Source organism: Nicotiana sylvestris, chromosome 3 (genome assembly GCF_000393655.2).
Source record: "Nicotiana sylvestris chromosome 3, ASM39365v2, whole genome shotgun sequence".
Classification (NCBI taxonomy): domain Eukaryota; kingdom Viridiplantae; phylum Streptophyta; class Magnoliopsida; order Solanales; family Solanaceae; genus Nicotiana; species Nicotiana sylvestris.
Window position 1 is genome coordinate 215,113,969 of NC_091059.1, and position 18,855 is coordinate 215,132,823.

The 18,855-nt window shown below is 38.9% G+C and overlaps 3 protein-coding genes across 5 annotated transcripts; 1 reads left to right on the forward strand and 2 right to left on the reverse strand.

The window, feature by feature from the left end:
- The first annotated feature begins 2,896 nt into the window (after positions 1–2,896).
- Positions 2,897–7,310, forward strand: LOC104247697 (pentatricopeptide repeat-containing protein At1g52620). Of its 3 annotated transcripts, none has more exons than XM_009803775.2 (4): positions 2,897–5,648; positions 5,752–5,852; positions 5,948–6,037; positions 6,263–7,310. In XM_009803775.2, the coding sequence occupies exon 1, from the start codon at positions 3,139–3,141 to the stop codon at positions 5,590–5,592; it is 2,454 nt and encodes an 817-aa protein (XP_009802077.1). In that variant the 5' UTR covers positions 2,897–3,138; the 3' UTR covers positions 5,593–5,648; positions 5,752–5,852; positions 5,948–6,037; positions 6,263–7,310. The 3 variants fall into 3 exon arrangements, with proteins under 3 accessions (XP_009802077.1, XP_070027574.1, XP_070027573.1); XM_070171473.1 differs by having other exon boundaries at positions 2,897–5,014; XM_070171472.1 differs by lacking the exon at positions 5,948–6,037.
- A 756-nt stretch (positions 7,311–8,066) lies between these two features.
- LOC104247699 (O-fucosyltransferase 13) lies at positions 8,067–12,464 on the reverse strand. The gene is made up of 6 exons (XM_009803776.2): positions 12,207–12,464; positions 11,847–11,929; positions 11,396–11,466; positions 11,205–11,293; positions 9,106–9,327; positions 8,067–8,959 (listed from the first exon to the last, which is right to left on the reverse strand). Exons 1-6 carry the CDS (start codon positions 12,335–12,337, stop codon positions 8,227–8,229), a joined length of 1,329 nt encoding a protein of 442 aa, XP_009802078.1. The 5' UTR covers positions 12,338–12,464; the 3' UTR covers positions 8,067–8,226.
- A 1,857-nt stretch (positions 12,465–14,321) lies between these two features.
- Positions 14,322–17,103, reverse strand: LOC104247700 (pentatricopeptide repeat-containing protein At1g52640, mitochondrial). The gene has a single exon (XM_009803779.2). The coding sequence runs from the start codon at positions 16,970–16,972 to the stop codon at positions 15,308–15,310; it is 1,665 nt and encodes a 554-aa protein (XP_009802081.1). The 5' UTR covers positions 16,973–17,103; the 3' UTR covers positions 14,322–15,307.
- Positions 17,104–18,855: the final 1,752 nt, after the last annotated feature.

Here is an 18,855-nt window from a genome sequence, read left to right on the forward strand (position 1 = left end):
ATGTCCATATGTGAAGCTCATGCCCCATCAACCAAGTATAGGCTCGTGGTTCTAACTGCCGGATCGCTTCCATGCGCCTCGTGAATTTGCACTGCTGGTGCTCAGTTGCAGATACATTAAGTCATGCAAGGCCTTGTCAGGATATTTCTTCTGAAAATTGGCCTTCAGATGACGCACACAGTAACAGTGGTATGCATATGGTTCCTGCCATTCAGGCAAGTGACGTATAGAACTTAAAATACCACCATGCCGATCAGATATTAGACAAATACCTGAACGATGTTTGACAACGTGCTGCTTCAAGTGGTTCAAAAAAAAACATCCACGTCTCTTCGCTTTCGTTGGCACATATGGCAAAAGCTAGTGGAAATATTTGCACGTTGGCATCTACTGCAACTGCAATCAAATGCTTAATATCATACTTTCTATAGACATGAGTACCGTCTATGGAAATAACAGGACGACAATGCACAAAACCATCAATTGCTGGTTTAAATGACCAGAACACATAGTTGAAAATATATTCGGGTCTGTCCGGACTCCACTCACGCCTCCATTCAACAACAGTCCCGGGGTTAAAGTATTGCAGTGCGGCCATGTACCTGGGCAGATTTGAAAAAGACATTTCCCAGTCGCCATAAATAAGTTCAAAGGCACGTTTGCGACCGAGATATGCCTTTCTTTTGGTTATAGTACAACCATACTCCTGGTGGACGGCTGTAATACACTCTTTAATCTTGAACCTAATGGACACTTCCACATATGGAATCAAGACAAGAGAAATCAAGTCCACATCCAAGTTGAAGTGATTCTCATTGTATGTGTCCATTTCACATCTGTGCTCGCTAATAAATTTACCCATTTTCCACTAACCTGATTTCTTCTTGGTGGCACGCAACATCCAGTGACAACCCATAAGTCTCTACGGCATACAGTCTTGTATTTCTCCGTAGTTAACTCATTTACCGTCATCTCACGGCACTCTCTTATACTGTAGATTTTTACAGCCCTAATTAGGCGAGCTTTATCGGGTAAATACATGCCCTTTATCAGAACAACTGGTCTAGACTTATCCCACATCGCTGACCGAAATTCATCATCATCCCTTGTGAGGGCATCCACGTTCGGCATGCTTGGCAGATTATCAAGGTAGGGAATATTCCGCTCATAAAATGGCACGTGGGACTCGTACACTCTTGGTCTAGCATGAGGTGGAGGAACATGCTCCCTCGTCAGCTCAGGTTCAACATTCACTTCCTCCCCATCATCACCCTCATCATGGAAGGGTGTGTCATCCCAAGACTCATCCACATTGTTGTCATAATCACTATCATCTTCGTAACTCTACGCATCTGCCAAATCACGAGTAAATACGTCGTCTATGGGCAACTGTGTGAGGTCAAGAGCTTCAAGAAGCTCGTTTTCACTGTACAAAAAGAACAAAATAATAAGCTACCCAACTAGATAACTACTTTAGATATATCTATATCACTTTACTTACAAGTTGTACTGTCTTGACGTTTCATGATGGATATTTTCTTATTGGTGATGACTCCGGGATGAACCACCGTGGTCCAATACTCTAGAACTACACATATTCCAACTAGGGGCGGGGTCATAACTTGTAAAATTCATATCCGGACGGTACCCCCTATGAAAAATATGAGTATTAATACAAATCCAATTAAAATATAAAATAAACATCGCTAAAGCGTAGTAAAATTGAAGTTTACCAGTCGTCTTGTTGATTATATAAAGTCGAAATTTTTTTTGTGGCTGCTCATTCGCCGGTGGTGACAAGTTTAAATCAAGGCAAGCTCTTTCATCAGCAATCTGTCCGGCAAAAACTGCTTCAGAATAACCACCCGATGACTGGGGGTTATCCCTACTATGCACGCCTTCATTATTGGGAACGTCTTCCACTTTGACGTACATTTCCAATAATTTTATTACAATAAATTCCCTGTATTCATCCGGAATCTGCAAAAAATCTCTAAGAGTTTCATCATCCTCGATGTTAAACTCAGAATAATAAGCAAACCCCTGCGGAGTCACTGAATACGGAAATCTACCGGTTACTTTAAGGTTAACCGAACGCCTCCTATCACTCATTTTTGTACGTAACAACGATACCAATTTATCGTACTCCATAGTAAGCGGCAATTTAACATGACACTGTGGAGGTGAGCTATACCTCATAGAATTATTCTCCAGCACAACCTCACCCCCCCTTCCCCAATATAGTGAACCCTTATTTTTGGCACTTCAGACATTGTAAAAAAATGATTGATAAGAAGAAGATAGAAGTATGAACGTAAGTTTGAAGTAAAGTATTGAATGAATTTTCATAAAATTGAAACGCCTTTAAATAAGGCAAGTCCAAGCTTGGGGTGTAGAATTTTTCTATGTAAAACGCAGTACAATACTACGTTTATGTATTTAAATTATTGTTATGTCAGTTAATTGGTGGGGCCAAAATCAGAGTAAAACGTAGTATAATACTACGTTTCAGGTAAAACGCATTATTATACTGCGTTTTACAAAAAAAAAAACAAATGTGTTGTACTGCGTATAAGTAAAACGCAGTATAGTACTGCGAATTAGTAAAAAAAAAATTTTAAAATAATACGCAGTACTATACTGCGTTTTACTTTAACAGCCAACTTTCCGTTAAAGTAAAATACAGTATAGTACTGCGTTTTACGTAATTACATAACCTTTTTTCTAGCATTAAAAACGTATTTTTTGTCCTAAAAAGCATCAAAAAAGTTTCGAACTCATATTCCAACGCCCTAAAAGTGGCTATGTAGCATTTTTACGAGGGGTCACCAATAATAGATGAAAGGTAAAATTATCCCAAGATGGGTGATTTTGGAATTTAGACGCATTCACCCGCCCAAACGAGAAAAAAAACTCTTTTGAGGTTTTAGACAGTAGCAGTATGTGGGATTGGTACACTGTTAGAAGTTGTCTGTGGTTGAATAGTTTGAGGTTCGAAACAGTGCAACCAGTCTCTGGAGTTGCTGGCCAAAAGCCGCTTGATTATTGTGTCATCTGTTTCTTGTAGCAAGTCCCTTTTCTCCTGGACTGAGTTTTCGTCCAGGAGATGACTCCTAAGTTTACCATTTTATAACTCACATGTCTAAAACCCTCCTCTCCCGCATTAAACCCCTTCACAACCCAAAACCCAAAACTTCTTCTCCGACCAATTTCCCCTTAACACGCCGCATTAACGAACTCGTTAACGAGGTCTGCCAAATCCTCCAAACTCAAGACCAGTGGGAACACACTGTCGAAACCCGCCTTTCCGAGGAAGAAGTTGTCCCTTCCGACATTGCACACCATGTGTTCGACAAACTTAAGGATGCTCATGTGGGTCTCAAGTTCTTTGATTGGGTCTCTCAAAGACCCTACGGTTGTCCCCTTGATCGTTTTGCTTATTCTTCTCTTTTGAAACTCTTGGCTAAGTTTAGAGTCTTTCCCGAAATTGAAACTTTATTACCCAACTTGACTACTTTTGAAGATAAGTTGCCCACACTCGAGGCGTTGGATGCTGTAATTAAAGCTTACTCTGATTCTAATTTGGTTGATAAAGCTGTTGAATTGTATTACTTTGTATTGAAAACTTATGATTTGGTTCCACATGTAGTTACTGTTAATTCTTTACTTCATGGTCTTGTAAAAGATGGTAAGATTAAAGCTGCTAGGCAACTGTATGATGAACTCGTTGAGAGAAGTGGTGGTTGTGTTGAGAATAAATTTTTGGATAATTTTAGCACTTGTATTATTGTCACAGGGTTGAGTAAAGAGGGGAAGGTTGAAGAAGGGAGGAAATTGATTGAGGATAGGTGGGGTAAAGGTTGTGTACCAAATGTTGTTTTTTATAACACATTAATTGATGGCTATTGCAAGAAGGGTGATATTAGAAGTGCGTATAGGCTTTTCAATGAGTTAAAATTGAAGAGCTTTTTACCCACAGTGGAGACTTATGGGGCATTGATAAATGGATTTTGTAAAGATAGGAACTTTGAGAAAGTTGATATGCTTGTACGGGAGATGGTTGCAAGGGGTGTCATTATTAGTGTCCAAGTGTATAACTCTATTATTCATGCTAGGTGTAGGCATGGTTTTACTGAGGAGGCAATGGACACCTTAAGAAAAATGATTGAAGCTGGCAGCAAGCCAGATATAGTGACATACAACACATTGATCTCTTATTCATGCAAGGATGAGAAAATTCAGGAAGCTGAAAAGCTTCTAGAGCAGGTTAAGAATATTGGGTTGGTGCCAACCAAATTTACTTATACTCCTATGATACATGCCTACTGCAAATTTGGTGATTTTGAAAGGGCATTAAGTTTGCTTGCGGAGATGACGGAGTATGGCGATAAACCTGATGTATCAACCTATGGAGCTCTTGTCCATGGATTAGTGGTATCTGGTGAAGTTGATGTTGCATTAGTCATTCGAGACAAGATGATAGAAAGGGGAGTATTACCTGATGCTGGCATTTATAATGTTTTGATGAGTGGGCTCTGCAAAAAAATGAAGCTTCCTGTTGCCAGGCAGCTCCTTGATGAGATGCTTGGCCATGGTATATTACCTGATGCTTATGTGTATGCCACTTTGGTAGATGGATGTGTAAGAAATGGGGAATTTCATGAAGCAAAGAAGCTATTTGAGAAGACAATTGAAATGGGTATGGATCCTGACCTTGTAGGGTACAATGCCATGATCAAGGGATACTGTAAGTTTGGACTGATGAAAGATGCAGTTGCTTGCTTCAGTAGAATGCAAAAGTCAAAAATAGCTCCTGATGCATTTAGTTATTCAACAGTAATTGATGGGTATGTAAAGCAGCATGACTTACGCCTAGCATTAACTATGCTCGCTCACATGGTAAAGCGCATCTGTATGCCAAATGTGGTCACGTACAGCTCTCTGATTTATGGCTTTTGCCAGAATGGAGATCTTGTGGGAGCTGAAGATTTATTCAACAGAATGCAATCAAATGGTATGATGCCTAATGTGATAACATATAGTATACTAATTGGCAGCTTTTGTAAAGTGGGAAAACTTGCAAAAGCAGCTTTTATTTTTGAACAAATGCTCATGCACAAGTGCTATCCAACTGATGTAACGTTCAATTATTTGGTTAATGGGTTTTCCCATTGCACGCCTACTATTTTCTCGGAGGAGAAAAATGATCCTCGCGATGAGAAGAACTCTATGTTTATGGGTACTTTTAAAAGAATGATATCAGATGAATGGCACCCGAGAAATGCTGCATACAATTCCATTATCATCTGCCTCTGTTTACAGAAAATGCTCAAAACTGCATTGCAACTACGTGACAAGATGATTAGTAAAGGTTACACAACAGATCCAATTACTTTCGCCGCCTTGTTAAATGGAATTTGCTTAGATGGAAAATCCAAGGAATGGAAAAATATTATTTCCTGCAGCTTAAGTGCGACAGAGCTGAGTGTCGCGTTAAAGTATTCTTTGATATTTGACCAGTACCTTAGTCGTGGATTCAACTCTGAGGCTTCAGTGATTTTGCATAGCTTGGTTAAAGACCATATCTCATAATCAAGATGAAACTGATGTTAAGCTTTTGGTATATTTGGACTGGCAGAAGACTGAAGGTCTTCATTATCAAGAGAGTATTATGTATTATAGTTGTACTCAGGATATTCTATAAGATGGATGGAGCTCTCTGATTGTAGCTTTCTTTGGTCTTCTGTGCAGACTGACGGTTTTGGAGCCAACTAAAGTCCAATTTTGGCAGCAGTTCTGCTACAGCTTCTCTAGGTGTTTTCTCCTTAGGTGGCAGTGCAACTAAAACCAGGGTGGGCAAACTTGCCTTTTCCTTCTCGTGACTTTTTGACTATGTAGCACGAAATATAAAAATGTTGTTGATAGCAATTTATCTGGTTTCATGCAGGTGATTTTCATTGCAAAATGCATATATCAGATGCTAAAATGTTGATCTCTTTTCTTGTGACTGACGTGACGAACTAATATTTTTTTTGTGGTATGTATTTTATGTTGTCCGATGATGTTTTTTTTTTTTTTTTTTTTTTTTGCTTTCTGCTCCGATGCTGCTGTCAAATATGGACCTTTTGTTGTTTCCCATTTCTGCTCATCGTGTTTACATTCAATGCTTGATTTGCATGCTTAATGACTCTTTGCTTAAGAATGTAAATTATTACAGCTTTACCAATTAAAGAATGTAAAAGTATGGTATATTTGCATGTAGAAGCAAGCACTTTGGAGGAAGGCTCATCCCTGTAAGAGGACGTTATTAAAGGATTCTATTTTCTCAAAATGCATTTGCTTTCAGCTTGGTAAAATGGCAACCATACCCGTCTTTGGCTTGATGTATGATGCGGGAGTTCTGCACTGAAAGAAGAATTTCCAACCTATTCTCGATCATGACTGATAAAGAGGCCACTTTACATGAGCGATTAAGGAGATATGGAGGTCAAGTGTCACAAGATATTTCCTTTAGGACGCCCATTCAAGATTAGGACTGGAATTAGACGGGCAATTTGCCTTCAGAGAAGTTGCTGTTGCACAATTCAGAGAGGACATAGAGATTTGGCAGGCTACAACAACAACAACAACAACCCAGTGAAATCCCACAATTGGGGTCTGGGAAAGGTAGTGTGTACGCACTGTTTCCGATAGACCTTCGGCACAAGAAGATGGAATGAGACAGTGTAGCGGTAACAAGAAAGATTTGGGCAGGCTGAACCTTGAAATTGTATTATAATCACTCATTTAGGAGAGGTGATTCAGGCCCATATGGTAGCGTATGGAAGAGAGACAGCAAAAAAAGCAAGTTTTAAGCACTCTTGTCAGTTGGTGCCTTGGTGGTATTTTGCAAAGGATGAGGGGGATTTTGATCACTTCTTACTACATTCCATTTCACTGTATGCTCCATAGTTTACTCCATGCTTAAATTGTCATGAGAATGACCTAGGACAGTGTTGGATATCAGGGCAAGTTGAGAATGAGAAGGCTAGATGCTTGAAAGGAAGATCTGGTAAGGAGGCTCGCTCATTTTGTGCATTTTTTCCGGTTGATTTGGAGAGAGATATAATAGAACTTTTGAGGAAGTTGAAAGCCTACTGTTGAAAGTTAGAGGGTCTTTTTTATTTTGTTTATACTTTTCGGCGCAAAAGGATATCTCACTTTGTAAAAAGAAATCGATTTTTTGGAATTTTGATGTAAACCCTATACATATATATGTGAGGTAAAACCAACTTGATGTGGTATTTATGAAATGCTTTGTCTTTTCGTCTTCTTGAGCGAGGGTCTATTGGAAACAACCTCTAGAGGTAAGGTTTGCGTACACACTATCCTCCCCAGACCCCACTTGTGGGACTATACTGGGTGGTTGTTGTTGTTGTTGAAAAGTGCAAGTAGAATATTCTGAGATGCCTCGAAGTGCATTTGTTTGTTTCAGAAAGGATGGTCAGAGGAGATTTAGTTCGAATTTGATGTAGTAGGAGAGAAATAGTACTTGAAGTGCTTGTGCACTTAACCCAGAAAGAATGGCAGAGAAAGTCATCCTTCCAAAAACTGATTGAAAGAAACCCTGAAGTGTAACATTAAACAAAACAGACGATCTTCTTGTCCCCGCAGAGAAGGAAATTCCCAGGTGACTGTTTAGCTTACTGTTTGTTGCAAACAAGATAATATTACCTACTTTGCCGCAATATTTACGGTTTTTTTTCCCACACAGCATTTAGGTGAACTCATCATCATAGTGAACTGGTAAGTGGTAACGCCATTCTCGCATGGAACTAATTTATGTACAGAGCGTACTTAAACCATTGGATCAACAAAAGAAGGATAAATGACCCATCGTAAACAACCTTCACAATACCATATTCCATCTTATGGGCAAAAACCCATTATCTGCAATAAAAGTAGAAAGAAGAAGAGGTACATATAAAACTGTGTACAGGCGAAAGGAAAAGGCACCACTTAAAAGAAGAAATGAAAGTGAATTATCGCTGAATCTTACCATCAATAACCTTCAAAAAAAAGAACACTTGAATGAAATGTTATCGCATAAATTTGTGATCAACATCTACATCAAGCACAAGACAGATCTTCTAAAAGAAAACTAGTAGGCACAAATACATTGCTCTGGGTGTATGACCAAAACATTAAAAAAAAATTAACTTGCAGAGGAAAACAAGAAAACTGAGTTTATAGATTGAATTCGCAAAAACAATCTGGTAAAGCAGATCCTCTACCCATTATGAAATCATCTCTATGAACCTTCCACAGGGCTTCTGTTAGTTCCTTCCCTTTAAGCCCGTGAGAGGTTAACAATGCAAAAGCCTTCCTGTTTAAGAAAAGTGTCTTATACAACCCCTTGAAAGCTCGCATTGCTGCAACCATCTTATCCATGTTCCCAAAATAAGTAGCCATGTAAGAATCACTGTTAATAGACACATAATAATCAAGTGCAGCTTTTGTATTCCCATGCATGGTTGTGAAGTCCTCTCCACTAAGAAGACTAGATTTAGTAACAACATTGGTGTAAATCGATGTCAGTCCCTCAAGTTCCATCAGGCCATCACCGGCCGCCAAATAAATAGTCGTATTGGTGGGTATGGCTAAAGCTTCAAGTATGAGTGCAGTTTCATTTGGTGTAAGTGGACATTTACCACGGCTTCTCCAAATACGAGCCCTTTGTCCGGTCCAAGGTTTCCTATCAACCCGTGCAGCTTCTATAGCTTTTGCAGAAGCAAGAGAAAGACCAGTGTACTCGCATTGACTATAAGCTACCATGTCAGGTTCAAATCGAAGGTGCAGCGATAAAAAGGGCTTTGGTATAGCTTGCAGAAGATCAAGCGCTTTCTTCTCTAATGTGCTTGTAAGGCGCAATGCACTATAACAACCCTGACAAAGTGCAGCTTTTGCATAAAGAGGGTACCTAAGAGATTATAAGAATGTTGAAAAGCAAACATAAGTAATTCTCGTCATAAGGATAATTAAACTACTAAATCCTTTAAAAGCAGCGTGCAGAAACGAATGGTTAAAAGTTATTTACATAACTCTGATCACAAAAGATTATAGTACCTATCCCTTCTTTGACTCATTGCAGGGGTGATTGAGATATAACCATGCTTCAGTAGGGAAGGAAGAACACTCTCAACATAGTCAAATTGGCCTTTGCGTTTGCTGCAATCGACTCTTACGGGATCTTTTGATGCAATCTCGATTGGAAGCTCCTTTACCACTTCAATAAAGCCTTTCATTTGTTGGATGAAGTAGTCTACATCAAACACATCTTCAAAACCGCTGAAACATAAAACCAAGTCATTCAGAGGCATGAAAAGGAAGAATAGGAAAACATTATAAAGAAAACTTCTAAAATGTCCTAAGACAGTTCTTAACCATGTCTTGTTGCATACATTAGGGCTATTAAGGACATGTATGATGTAGCTAAGACTCGAGTAAGGACTGTGGGAGGGGACTCGAAACACTTCCCAGTTATGATGGGGTCGCACCAGGGTTCAGCCGTCAGCCCATTTCTATTTGCTTTGGCGATCAACGCACTGACGCGCCACATTCAAGGGGAGGTACCGTGGTGCATGGTATTTGCATTATACTGATTGACGAGACGCGAGGCGGTGTTAACGAGAGGTTAGAGGTTTGGAGGCAGACCCTGGAGTCTAAAGGTTTCAAGTTGACCAGCACCAAGACAAAATACTTGGAGTACAAGTTCACTGGTGCGACTTAGTTAGTGGACGAAGACGTGAGGTTTGATTCTCAAGCCATTCCTAGGAGAGAAAGTTTTATACACCTTGGGTCGGTTATACAAGGGAATGGAGAGATCGACGAGGATGTTACACATCGTATTGCGGCGGGGTAGATTAAATGGAGGCTCGCTACTAGTGTTTTGTGTGATAAGAATGTGCCACAAAAACTTAAAAGGTAAGTTCTACAGAGCGGTGGTCAGAGCGACTGTTGTATGGGACGGAGAGTTGGCCGGTCAAGAACTTCCATGTCCAAAAGATGAATGTGGCTGAAATAAGGATGTTGAGATGGATGTGCGGGCATACCAGGTAAGATAGAATTAGAAATGAAGTTATTTGGGACAAGGTGGGTGTAGCCCCTGTGGAGGACAAGATGCAGGAGGCGGGACTTAGATGGTCCGGGTATGTGAAGAGGAGACGAACAAATGCACCGGTGAGGTGTGAGAGGTTAGCCCAGGAGGAGCCTAAGGAGAGGTAAGGGCAGGCCGAAGATGTATTGGGGAGAGATGATTAGGCAAGATATGGCGTTGCTCCAGCTTACTGAGGACATGAGCATGGATAGGAAGGTATGGAAGTTGAAAATAAAGATAAAGGGTTAGGATAGGTAGTCGAGCGTTGTCCTTGTGTCATTTGTGTATTTTCGTATCCTTGACCTCTATTACTATTGTTGTTGCTTTCGTTTCGGCTTTTTGATTGCAGTACCTAATGTTAGTTTCGCATTTTTGCTTCGGTATTCTGATTGGTGTGCTTGTTGTGGACCTTCCTTTTACCTTTCCTAGCCGAAGGTCTACTGGGAACAATCTCTCTGCCTTCTTGAAGATAGGGATAAGGTCTGCATACACACTACCCCGAGACCCCACTTGTGGAATTACACTAGGTTGTTGTAGTTGTAGTTCTTAACCATGTAAAACTGCAGAGTTGTCTGCTAATTAGACATAGTAACCAAAAAAGCTCTAAGGTCTGTTGGGGCTTTAAGCACAAAGCACAAATAAAGCGTGGGCTTTAATAAAAAAAAGGCGCAAATGGAGAAAAATAACAAATATTTATGTGTAGTCCAAGACTAATATCTATAAGCATAAATACCAAATATATGAACAAAGAAATTGAAGAAAATTTATGATAAAGTGAAATATTAATTGTTTAGGTCCCTGCTCAAGATTACACTCATTGGCAAGGAAAAGTATGTCTTGGAGCCTGGATGACAACACTTAAGCGCCTGCTAAGCAAGGCAAAGCGCTCAACATGTTTTGAGCCTTTCTTCAGGGCTTAAGCACGCCTTTGATAACACTAATAGTAACGAATGAATGACTAAAGAAGATCCAGATCCTAAACGGAGTAATCAAGTACCTAAAGCCTACAAGATTATGCCAGTTAAAAAGGGAAGATGAAATAAATATAGAAGTCACCACAATAGCATACCTTGACTCATTCCAATATGCAGCCACTTCAAACTTTGGCAAGACAAGGGTAGCATTCAGCAAACGAGCTATTCCAACACCATCACACAACTGCAGATCACCAGCGACGAGAAACAAATTGAATATGAATTTTATCATTGCATCTCAATCAGTAGGAAACTCAGTGTATGAGCAGCAAATAACAATACTTACGTCTCTCCTCATCTGATTGAGCCCACCATAGCAATCCACTCGAATATACCCATTAGTCTGAGCAGGAAGAGCTGCAGCATTTCAACAACAAAACCATGTCTGCATTGGAAGCCAGTCAAATGCTCCACTTAGAAAACATAGAACCCCTCAGAGGAGAAGGTTATATGCATAAGTACAGCTTCTATCCTCTTCATAGTAAAAAAAATCTACAGCTTCTATCCTATTTCTTGTTTTTACCCACTCCCCAAGGAGAAGGTTATATGCATAGCTATTACCCAAATTAAATTTTCCCTGGTACGAGTCAGCTCAATCTCCATCAATAGACCACCAGAAATACACGAAATAACAACATAGTAGTGAGTATATAGTTATTCAAATCAGCATCAATGACAATGGGATCTAATGTTATACTAGTAGCTATTTACTGTTTGAGTATCAGTTAAAAACTAACCATTAAGTTGGGGTTGGAGCCACCAATTGCAAGGTCGCCACTCGGCTATCCTTCGAATGCTCCATATCTCCGGTCTTTCAATCCTGCAATTTCACTCAAATTCAAACAGATCAGATTGCTACTTGATACACAAAAATCAGGAAATGCGTTGGAACGGGTGTTAATAGAGGAGCTGAAAAACTTATAGAAAATTGAAGACATAAAAAAAAAGGGCTTTACAGAAAAAGTAAGTATAAGAAAAGATTGGATCTTGAAGTTTACTCCATGAAGGAAGAATAAAAAAATGCCCATAGACTTAAACACAGAAACCAAAGCAATTAACAAACGTAGAAATAAAAAGGAACAAGAAGCAAGACTTACAGGGAAGAATTAAAGGTAAGGGTAGGGTCGGAAAAGAAAGGAAAAGGTGGGAATAAGAAGAGAGCAAGAAAGAGAGAAAGCGCCAATACAGTAACGCCAAACAAGGGCTTGCGCACCGTTGAGGCGATCATTCTATAGAATACAGCCAATGGGTATCTTCTCTGTTAAAACTATCAGCAATTTGGAAGCGAAAAATATGAAGATTGAGGAAGATGAGGATTAGAGATATGGAGGGAGTAAGTAGATCTCTTCTCTTCCGCTGCCTTCACAAAATGATGCCAACCTCCACGGTTTTACGGCCCGGAACTAACAATTGTGGATCTACCTTCCCCTTTTTGCCCTTCTTGTTTTAGTTACTGAGATGTTATGTTCATGAGTTTGTGCTTTTTCTTCTTTTTTTGCTTTTTAAATGTGTCAATTATGATTGTAGTAATTTTTCCTCCTCTAAAATACACTTCGATTTTCATTATAATTTAATGTGGCATTTGTTTTAGAAATGATTTTCAAATTTTTAAAAAAAATGAAAAGGATTTGCATAATTTCTATGCCATAAAAAAGGGTTCGGAAAAGGGCCAAAACTATCCCTATCGTTTGCTAAATGGTTTATAAATACACTTCGTCCATCTATCCGTCCAAAAAAACACACGACGTTAATTCTATTAACAAAAATACCCCCGCGACTAACGGCAGAATTGGTGGGTCTTTTATTTAATGATGTGGCGATTTTTAAGTGGGCCACGTGGCAATCTTTGACTGGAACAACAAATGGATATTATTTCAACTCATTTACCTTATCCGACCCATTTACAAAATTGGGTGGAATCTATCAGACCCATTCACTAATTTGACCTCCCCCTTTCTTGTTCTCCAATCATAAACCCCATCTTTAGACAAATTACAGGACGAAAATGGATCAAATTTACACTAGTACATTTCAGTTTCAGTTTCAACTTTCTGCAACGGAGCCACAACAGATTTTGAAATCATAATCGCATCACTGTCAATAGGCTCATCTTTCGCATCTTCATCTACTGGATTCACATTTACAGCTCTAGAGCCATTCACCACCACAAGCTTAACCTCAAACACCTGGGTAAAAAGTTTGTTCACCTGCACAGGTGCGGCTGCCTCAAACACTTCCTTTACTTCATTTTTTGACTGAGTAAAGCCCCGACTGTGTAATTGCTATCAAATCTGACTGTGAATGTGTTCTAGTAGTAATCAACAATTGAAATCAATCGCTCGATGAGTTGGGCTCCTTATGGTTCGAGGAACAAAAAGTGGCAGCGATGACGATGATTATACCATTGATAACAATAAAGAGATACAGAGATTTAAGCCAAGCTATAACGACACTCCAAATGTTTGGGAATTGGTTAAAAACCCGTGGAATTGACGCTTTTAATACCATTGCTAAGGAAACTGCCCCATTTGATATTAGCACAACCTTCAGTGATGGAATTAAACTATTCGTCAATGATGTCATTTTAATTTATCCGATAACTTTAACGAAATTATTTGTTTTTCTGGCTAGTGTTTTGAATTTTCCGGTGAGTGATTTGATTCTACTATAAAGTAATTTAATAAAGGCACAATGTTTACACACAAAATCAAGCTTTGAAGGAAAAGGAAATTTTGGGGCAGAAGCTCATATGAGCTTTTCAGATGACCAAGATTCTAATTGGGAGAAGAAGACTGAAAATCGGTAGGGTTAATGTAGTTTTATGACCCATGTAACAAAACAATCCTAATTGGGGGTAATTTTAATAACAGAATTAACGTCGTGTGCTTTTTTGGACGGAGGGTTTTTATAAACCATTTGACAAACAATAAGGGTAGTTTAGGCCCTTTTTTTGAGCAAAACTGAAAAACTACCAGATGTGTTTCTTAGTTTTAAATTGTTTTGTTTTTCTACTCTTCTTTTGAAATTTGCATTAATTTCCGTCTTCAGCAATTTTGATAAAGCTTCAATCTACAGTTCTTTTAACTTTTTGCTTTTTCTTCATTCCTAAAGAAACCAACATATGACCATTAGTGTGTCAATTGGAGTAATAAAATTGGTCACAAACAAAACGGTACATCGTCAAAAGGAAATGACACAGCAAAACAAAAAAATAAAGTAAAAGTACTGCAACCCAACTTTTATAGATGTATTGCATAACATTCAGGATCTAAGAGACAACTAGCTCATGTGAACAGAACATTGAACAGCAGTTAATTACACTTGCGGAGAAAAAGAAACAACAGATCGACCACTTATCCCATCTCCATGGCACTTTCTGAAAATGTCTCACAAGTAAATATTTACTTCAGATGTTCCAATTCAAACACAAAAGAACTACTATGTCCCAAATATGCCCTGATCTAGTCAAACTATAACCGAAGATTCTTGTATGCCTCAACTAATGTATACCAGCAGTAGTTACTGCATATAGGGCATCATTCAACCAGCAACCAGACCTTGCCACCCCTTGCTTTTCTTTTTCTTTTTTGGGAAAAACCCCTTGTTTACTCTTCAACACTGATAGCCCTTCAGCTTCTGCCTTCAGGATGCGAAAAGATCCAACAGCATAAATTTGGGCTCCAAGTGATAACTACACGTCTTTCATTACTTTACTATCGAATAGCTGGAAGTCTGCATCTACATATCCACTTTATACAACCTTAAATTAGCTTGTTTCACCTTTCCGGTTGCACATATCTAGACATTTACAAGCAAGTGATATCATTTGCACATAGTGAACGCTAAAGAGCAACTGGAGCCACAGTGCAGCAGGACCATTAAAAAAACTCAACAAAACGATAATGCAGGCTTTGCTATGGAAATGTATAGAACAAGAAACTCAATTAGGCTAATGTTTCACCAATTTTTGCCTACAGTTTGCCATCACAAGATAATAGGTCGGGCCAAGGTTTTGCCACTCTGCTTACAGTTTGCTATCAGAGCGTGAAGTTTCCACTGGGGATCTCAAGTTAATACCACTCACTGCTATCAGAAACTGAAGAATGCCAAGCATGTGATGACCGATAAACAACATGCGATACAGATAGGGTATCACCTTGACTTAGGAATTGAGACTAATCTAGTACATTTGATTCTTTCACTCGTAACTTTCATCTGAGTATTCTTCATCATGCTTCAGTTCTGTGGAGGCCTTATTACCTCTCATTAAGTTTGCTAGTTCTTGAATTAAACTAGATGTACTTCTTTCCATCTTATCTGCAAGTATCTCTGTTTGCTCTGTAAATCCATGACCTACTAGCCTTTTTCTCAATATTTCACAGGTTGTTGTATATGGTGGAATGCCTTCATCTATCATCATTTCGAAATATTTACATGCTTCCTCAAGTTTGCCTTTCTTCTGACAGAGACCATGAACCACGACAGCATACGTCGAGACTGAAGGATAAAATTTCCTGTCTTCCATGCTCTCCCAAACTTTCTCAAATCTATCAAACCTACCCACCCTAATAAGCATCTTAAGCAACATATTATACGTATGCCTATCTGGTGTGCAGTTGTTTCGTTCCATTGCCGAGATCAGCCTAAGTGCCAAGTTAATTTCATTATGATCACAATGAAAAGCTAAGATTGTATTGTAACTCCAACAATCAGGTGTTACCCCTCCCTTAATCATCTCATCTATCAGTCGGTAAGCCTCATCAACCTTCTCGGTCTTACAAAGCTTTTTGATGATACAGTTATACGTGAATACATTAGGCACAAGTTTGTACCTTTTCATCTGTTCGAGAACCCTGAAAGTTGAATGAATATCATTTACCGCGCAATAACCATGAATGAAAATTGAATAAGTAAAAGCATCAGGTACCAGTCCAATGGACCTCATCTTCATGAAAAAATTGAAGGCCTCATCCATCTTACCAGCCTTGCACAGTGAATCCAGAATACTATTATAAGCTGGCAAGTCAACTGCATAGCCTCTTTCAAGCATTTCATCGAAAAGCTTTTGTGCTTCGGCAACTTCGCCCAATTCTCCCCATCCCCTAATCAGAATGCTGTAAGTTTTCACAGTCGGCACGAAATCATTCTTCACTTTGTAAAATAACTCTTGCGCTTGCTTCGTATGCTTTCTTTTACATAGTGCAAGCAAAAGCTTATCGAGATCCGTTACACATGGTTTAATCCCAAAATCGACCATTTTATTAAAAGCCCTAATTGCATCAGCTGGCAAACAAGCTCTACTATAAGCCCTAAAAACAAGCCAGAATATTTCGGGAGTAATTTCGCATGATTTATTCACTCTCATTTCTACAAGGAAGTCCCATAACAAGGGGAACTGTTTACTACTACCTAATATATCAACAAGAATGTGATAGCTTTTTTGAGTATGGCAAAAACCTGAAAACTTTTGCGCCCATATGAAGAACCTGTGAGCGGAGAATCCGAGATTTTTGCAACGTTTGAGGACTTGTTCAACTACGTCGGTTGAAATTTTGCTGGAAAATGGATTGAGGGCTGACTCTATGTCGTGGTGGGGGTTTCTGTAGTCGCTAAGAACACGAGAAAGTTCATTCACCAGGTGTGGAGAATGTTGGTCAGAGTTTTCAGGTTCCCGTTTGGTTTCTGCAACAGTAAATGAGGATATGAACAGAGAACAGTGAACACAGTTATAAGTGGGTAAATAAGCCAACAAGGAAGAAGAAGGGTAATATTGGACGCTTTTGGGTGGAGGAAGATAGCAATGGAAGAGTGTTCGGGAGAAATAATGTATACTTCTGGAACGAAGAAATGTCCTAATCGCCATTATTCTTTTATCAGAAGCTCAAGACTCCGTACCAATTCATTCCTTTTCATGGATCAGAAACCATAGAAAGATTTGCTCGTTTTTTGTCCATTACCGTTAAGCGGGAGTTCAAAGAAAAACTTTTGGCAACGAGTATCCAGTGTTGGTTTGATGGGTGATTCAATCCGTTGGGCTTTTATGAATTAGGTCCTAACCCCAAGGTCAAAATAGCACGGTATAGCCAGTTTTCGGATTGGTCAATCAAAAATAGTCACCGTTTACGAAGTCAATGAAAAATAACCACTATTTTGCTGCAACAAAGACCGGTCCCGTATAATATACGGGAGTTCGGTGCATCTGTGTACGAACTCCAGCATATTATGCTGGACCGGTATACTTTGCTGACTCCTGTATAATATACGGGAGACTGGAGCACCGGTGCTCCAAACTCCAGTATATTATACTGGACATTTATACTTGCTGGAATTCCCGTATATTATGTTGAAGTTCTAGTGTGCTGGAGTTCCAGCATAGTTATCCTGGAGCTCCCGTAAAATATGCTGGAGTTCAAGCATACTTATGCTGGATAGTTATCCTGGAGCTCCCGTATAATATGCTGGAGTTCAAGCATACTTATGCTGGAACTCCAGTATAATATACGGGCGTATTTTCCGGGTTTTGAACAGTATTTTCTCTCAGATTTACCTTTACATGAAAAGTGGCTAAATTTCGATTACTTTTGAAACTGTGGCTATTTTTGAATGACCAGTTGTAAATCTGGCTATTTTTAAATTTCTCCCAACCCCAAGATATATCGGGCTGATTCCACAAGAAAGAGCCCAATGAAAAGAGACCTTTAAACAAAATCGAACAAATTTATTTATTATTTACTTTTCCTAGCCGATATACATAAATTATATATTGATTATACATGATTATATACATATTGTAAATAAATTATACATTCGCTAGATTCTTTTAGTTTAAGAGATTGGGTGAGCGGGTGGTTATTTTGTTTAATTCTTCTAAAGAAGACAACATTTGGGCTTTAGAGATTGGGCCCTCCGTAATGCCAGATCCATTCCTTTCACTTTCTATCCAAATATTTCGCCAACTCCGTCATAAAATAATCAATACCAGATCAAGTCTGTGCTTGAGTAATACAATACTTAGGAAAAATAATTAGCTATTTTGACGGATTCCTCAAATTAAAGTATGGTCTGACATTTGGTAAACCAAAGCGTGAAGCAAAACATCGAGCTCATCATATACATGTGTTGGAATTTCAGTATTTATCTTTGTCCTCGTCAGTCCTAACCAGGCATCGGACGAAGCTTCGTTTTGTAAACATAACGTGTATAGACCAACAGTATCCTTATTTTGTTATGTTTTTTGTCATGCATTTTCTCTAGCTGACCAATTCATGGCTAGTTGTTTTTGCATTGAAGCGAAGAAAGATGCTTGCAGGGATCTCGATAACGTCTTTTACAAATATTGGATCGATCATATCTTGCACCTCCAGCTGGATACACATTTGAGATCACCACCATATATATATATTTGCTCAAGAGAGAATCCATCTTAATAATTTAGTCCCACAGATTTTAAGCTATTGATTCTTCATTATTGCATTCATAAACTACCTTTAATTTCTTGGGTGCTTCTTTTATACTAGTATACACTTCTTTGTAACCGTCATCAGCGGCTATGCAGTTCCTAGCTTCCATAACCATGGTTCTGGTTGCATGCATGAATAAACTACTGATGATCATAGTCAGCCTTAATTTTTCTGATAATATCAAAAGTTTACTCTTCAGTGTATGTAATGTAAATCTAAAGAACATTGTTCGCATTGTTCCAGAAAAGTTTAAAACATAGAAAAATGAAAGAGAAAGGGAAAGGGA

What these genes read in the sequence shown, in the direction of transcription:
- LOC104247697 (XM_009803775.2), top strand. Translation starts at nt 3,139, where the DNA reads ATGTCTAAAACCCTCCTCTCCCGCATTAAACCCCTTCACAACCCAAAA.
- LOC104247699 (XM_009803776.2), bottom strand. Translation starts at nt 12,337, where the DNA reads ATGATCGCCTCAACGGTGCGCAAGCCCTTGTTTGGCGTTACTGTATTG. An exon ending in CTTACCTTTAATTCTTCCCT is followed by an intron (nt 11,930 to 12,206) that starts GTAAGTCTTGCT and finishes GTGAAATTGCAG; the next exon opens with GATTGAAAGACCGGAGATAT. An exon ending in ATGAGTCAAAGAAGGGATAG is followed by an intron (nt 8,960 to 9,105) that starts GTACTATAATCT and finishes ATAATCTCTTAG; the next exon opens with GTACCCTCTTTATGCAAAAG.
- LOC104247700 (XM_009803779.2), bottom strand. Translation starts at nt 16,972, where the DNA reads ATGGCGATTAGGACATTTCTTCGTTCCAGAAGTATACATTATTTCTCC.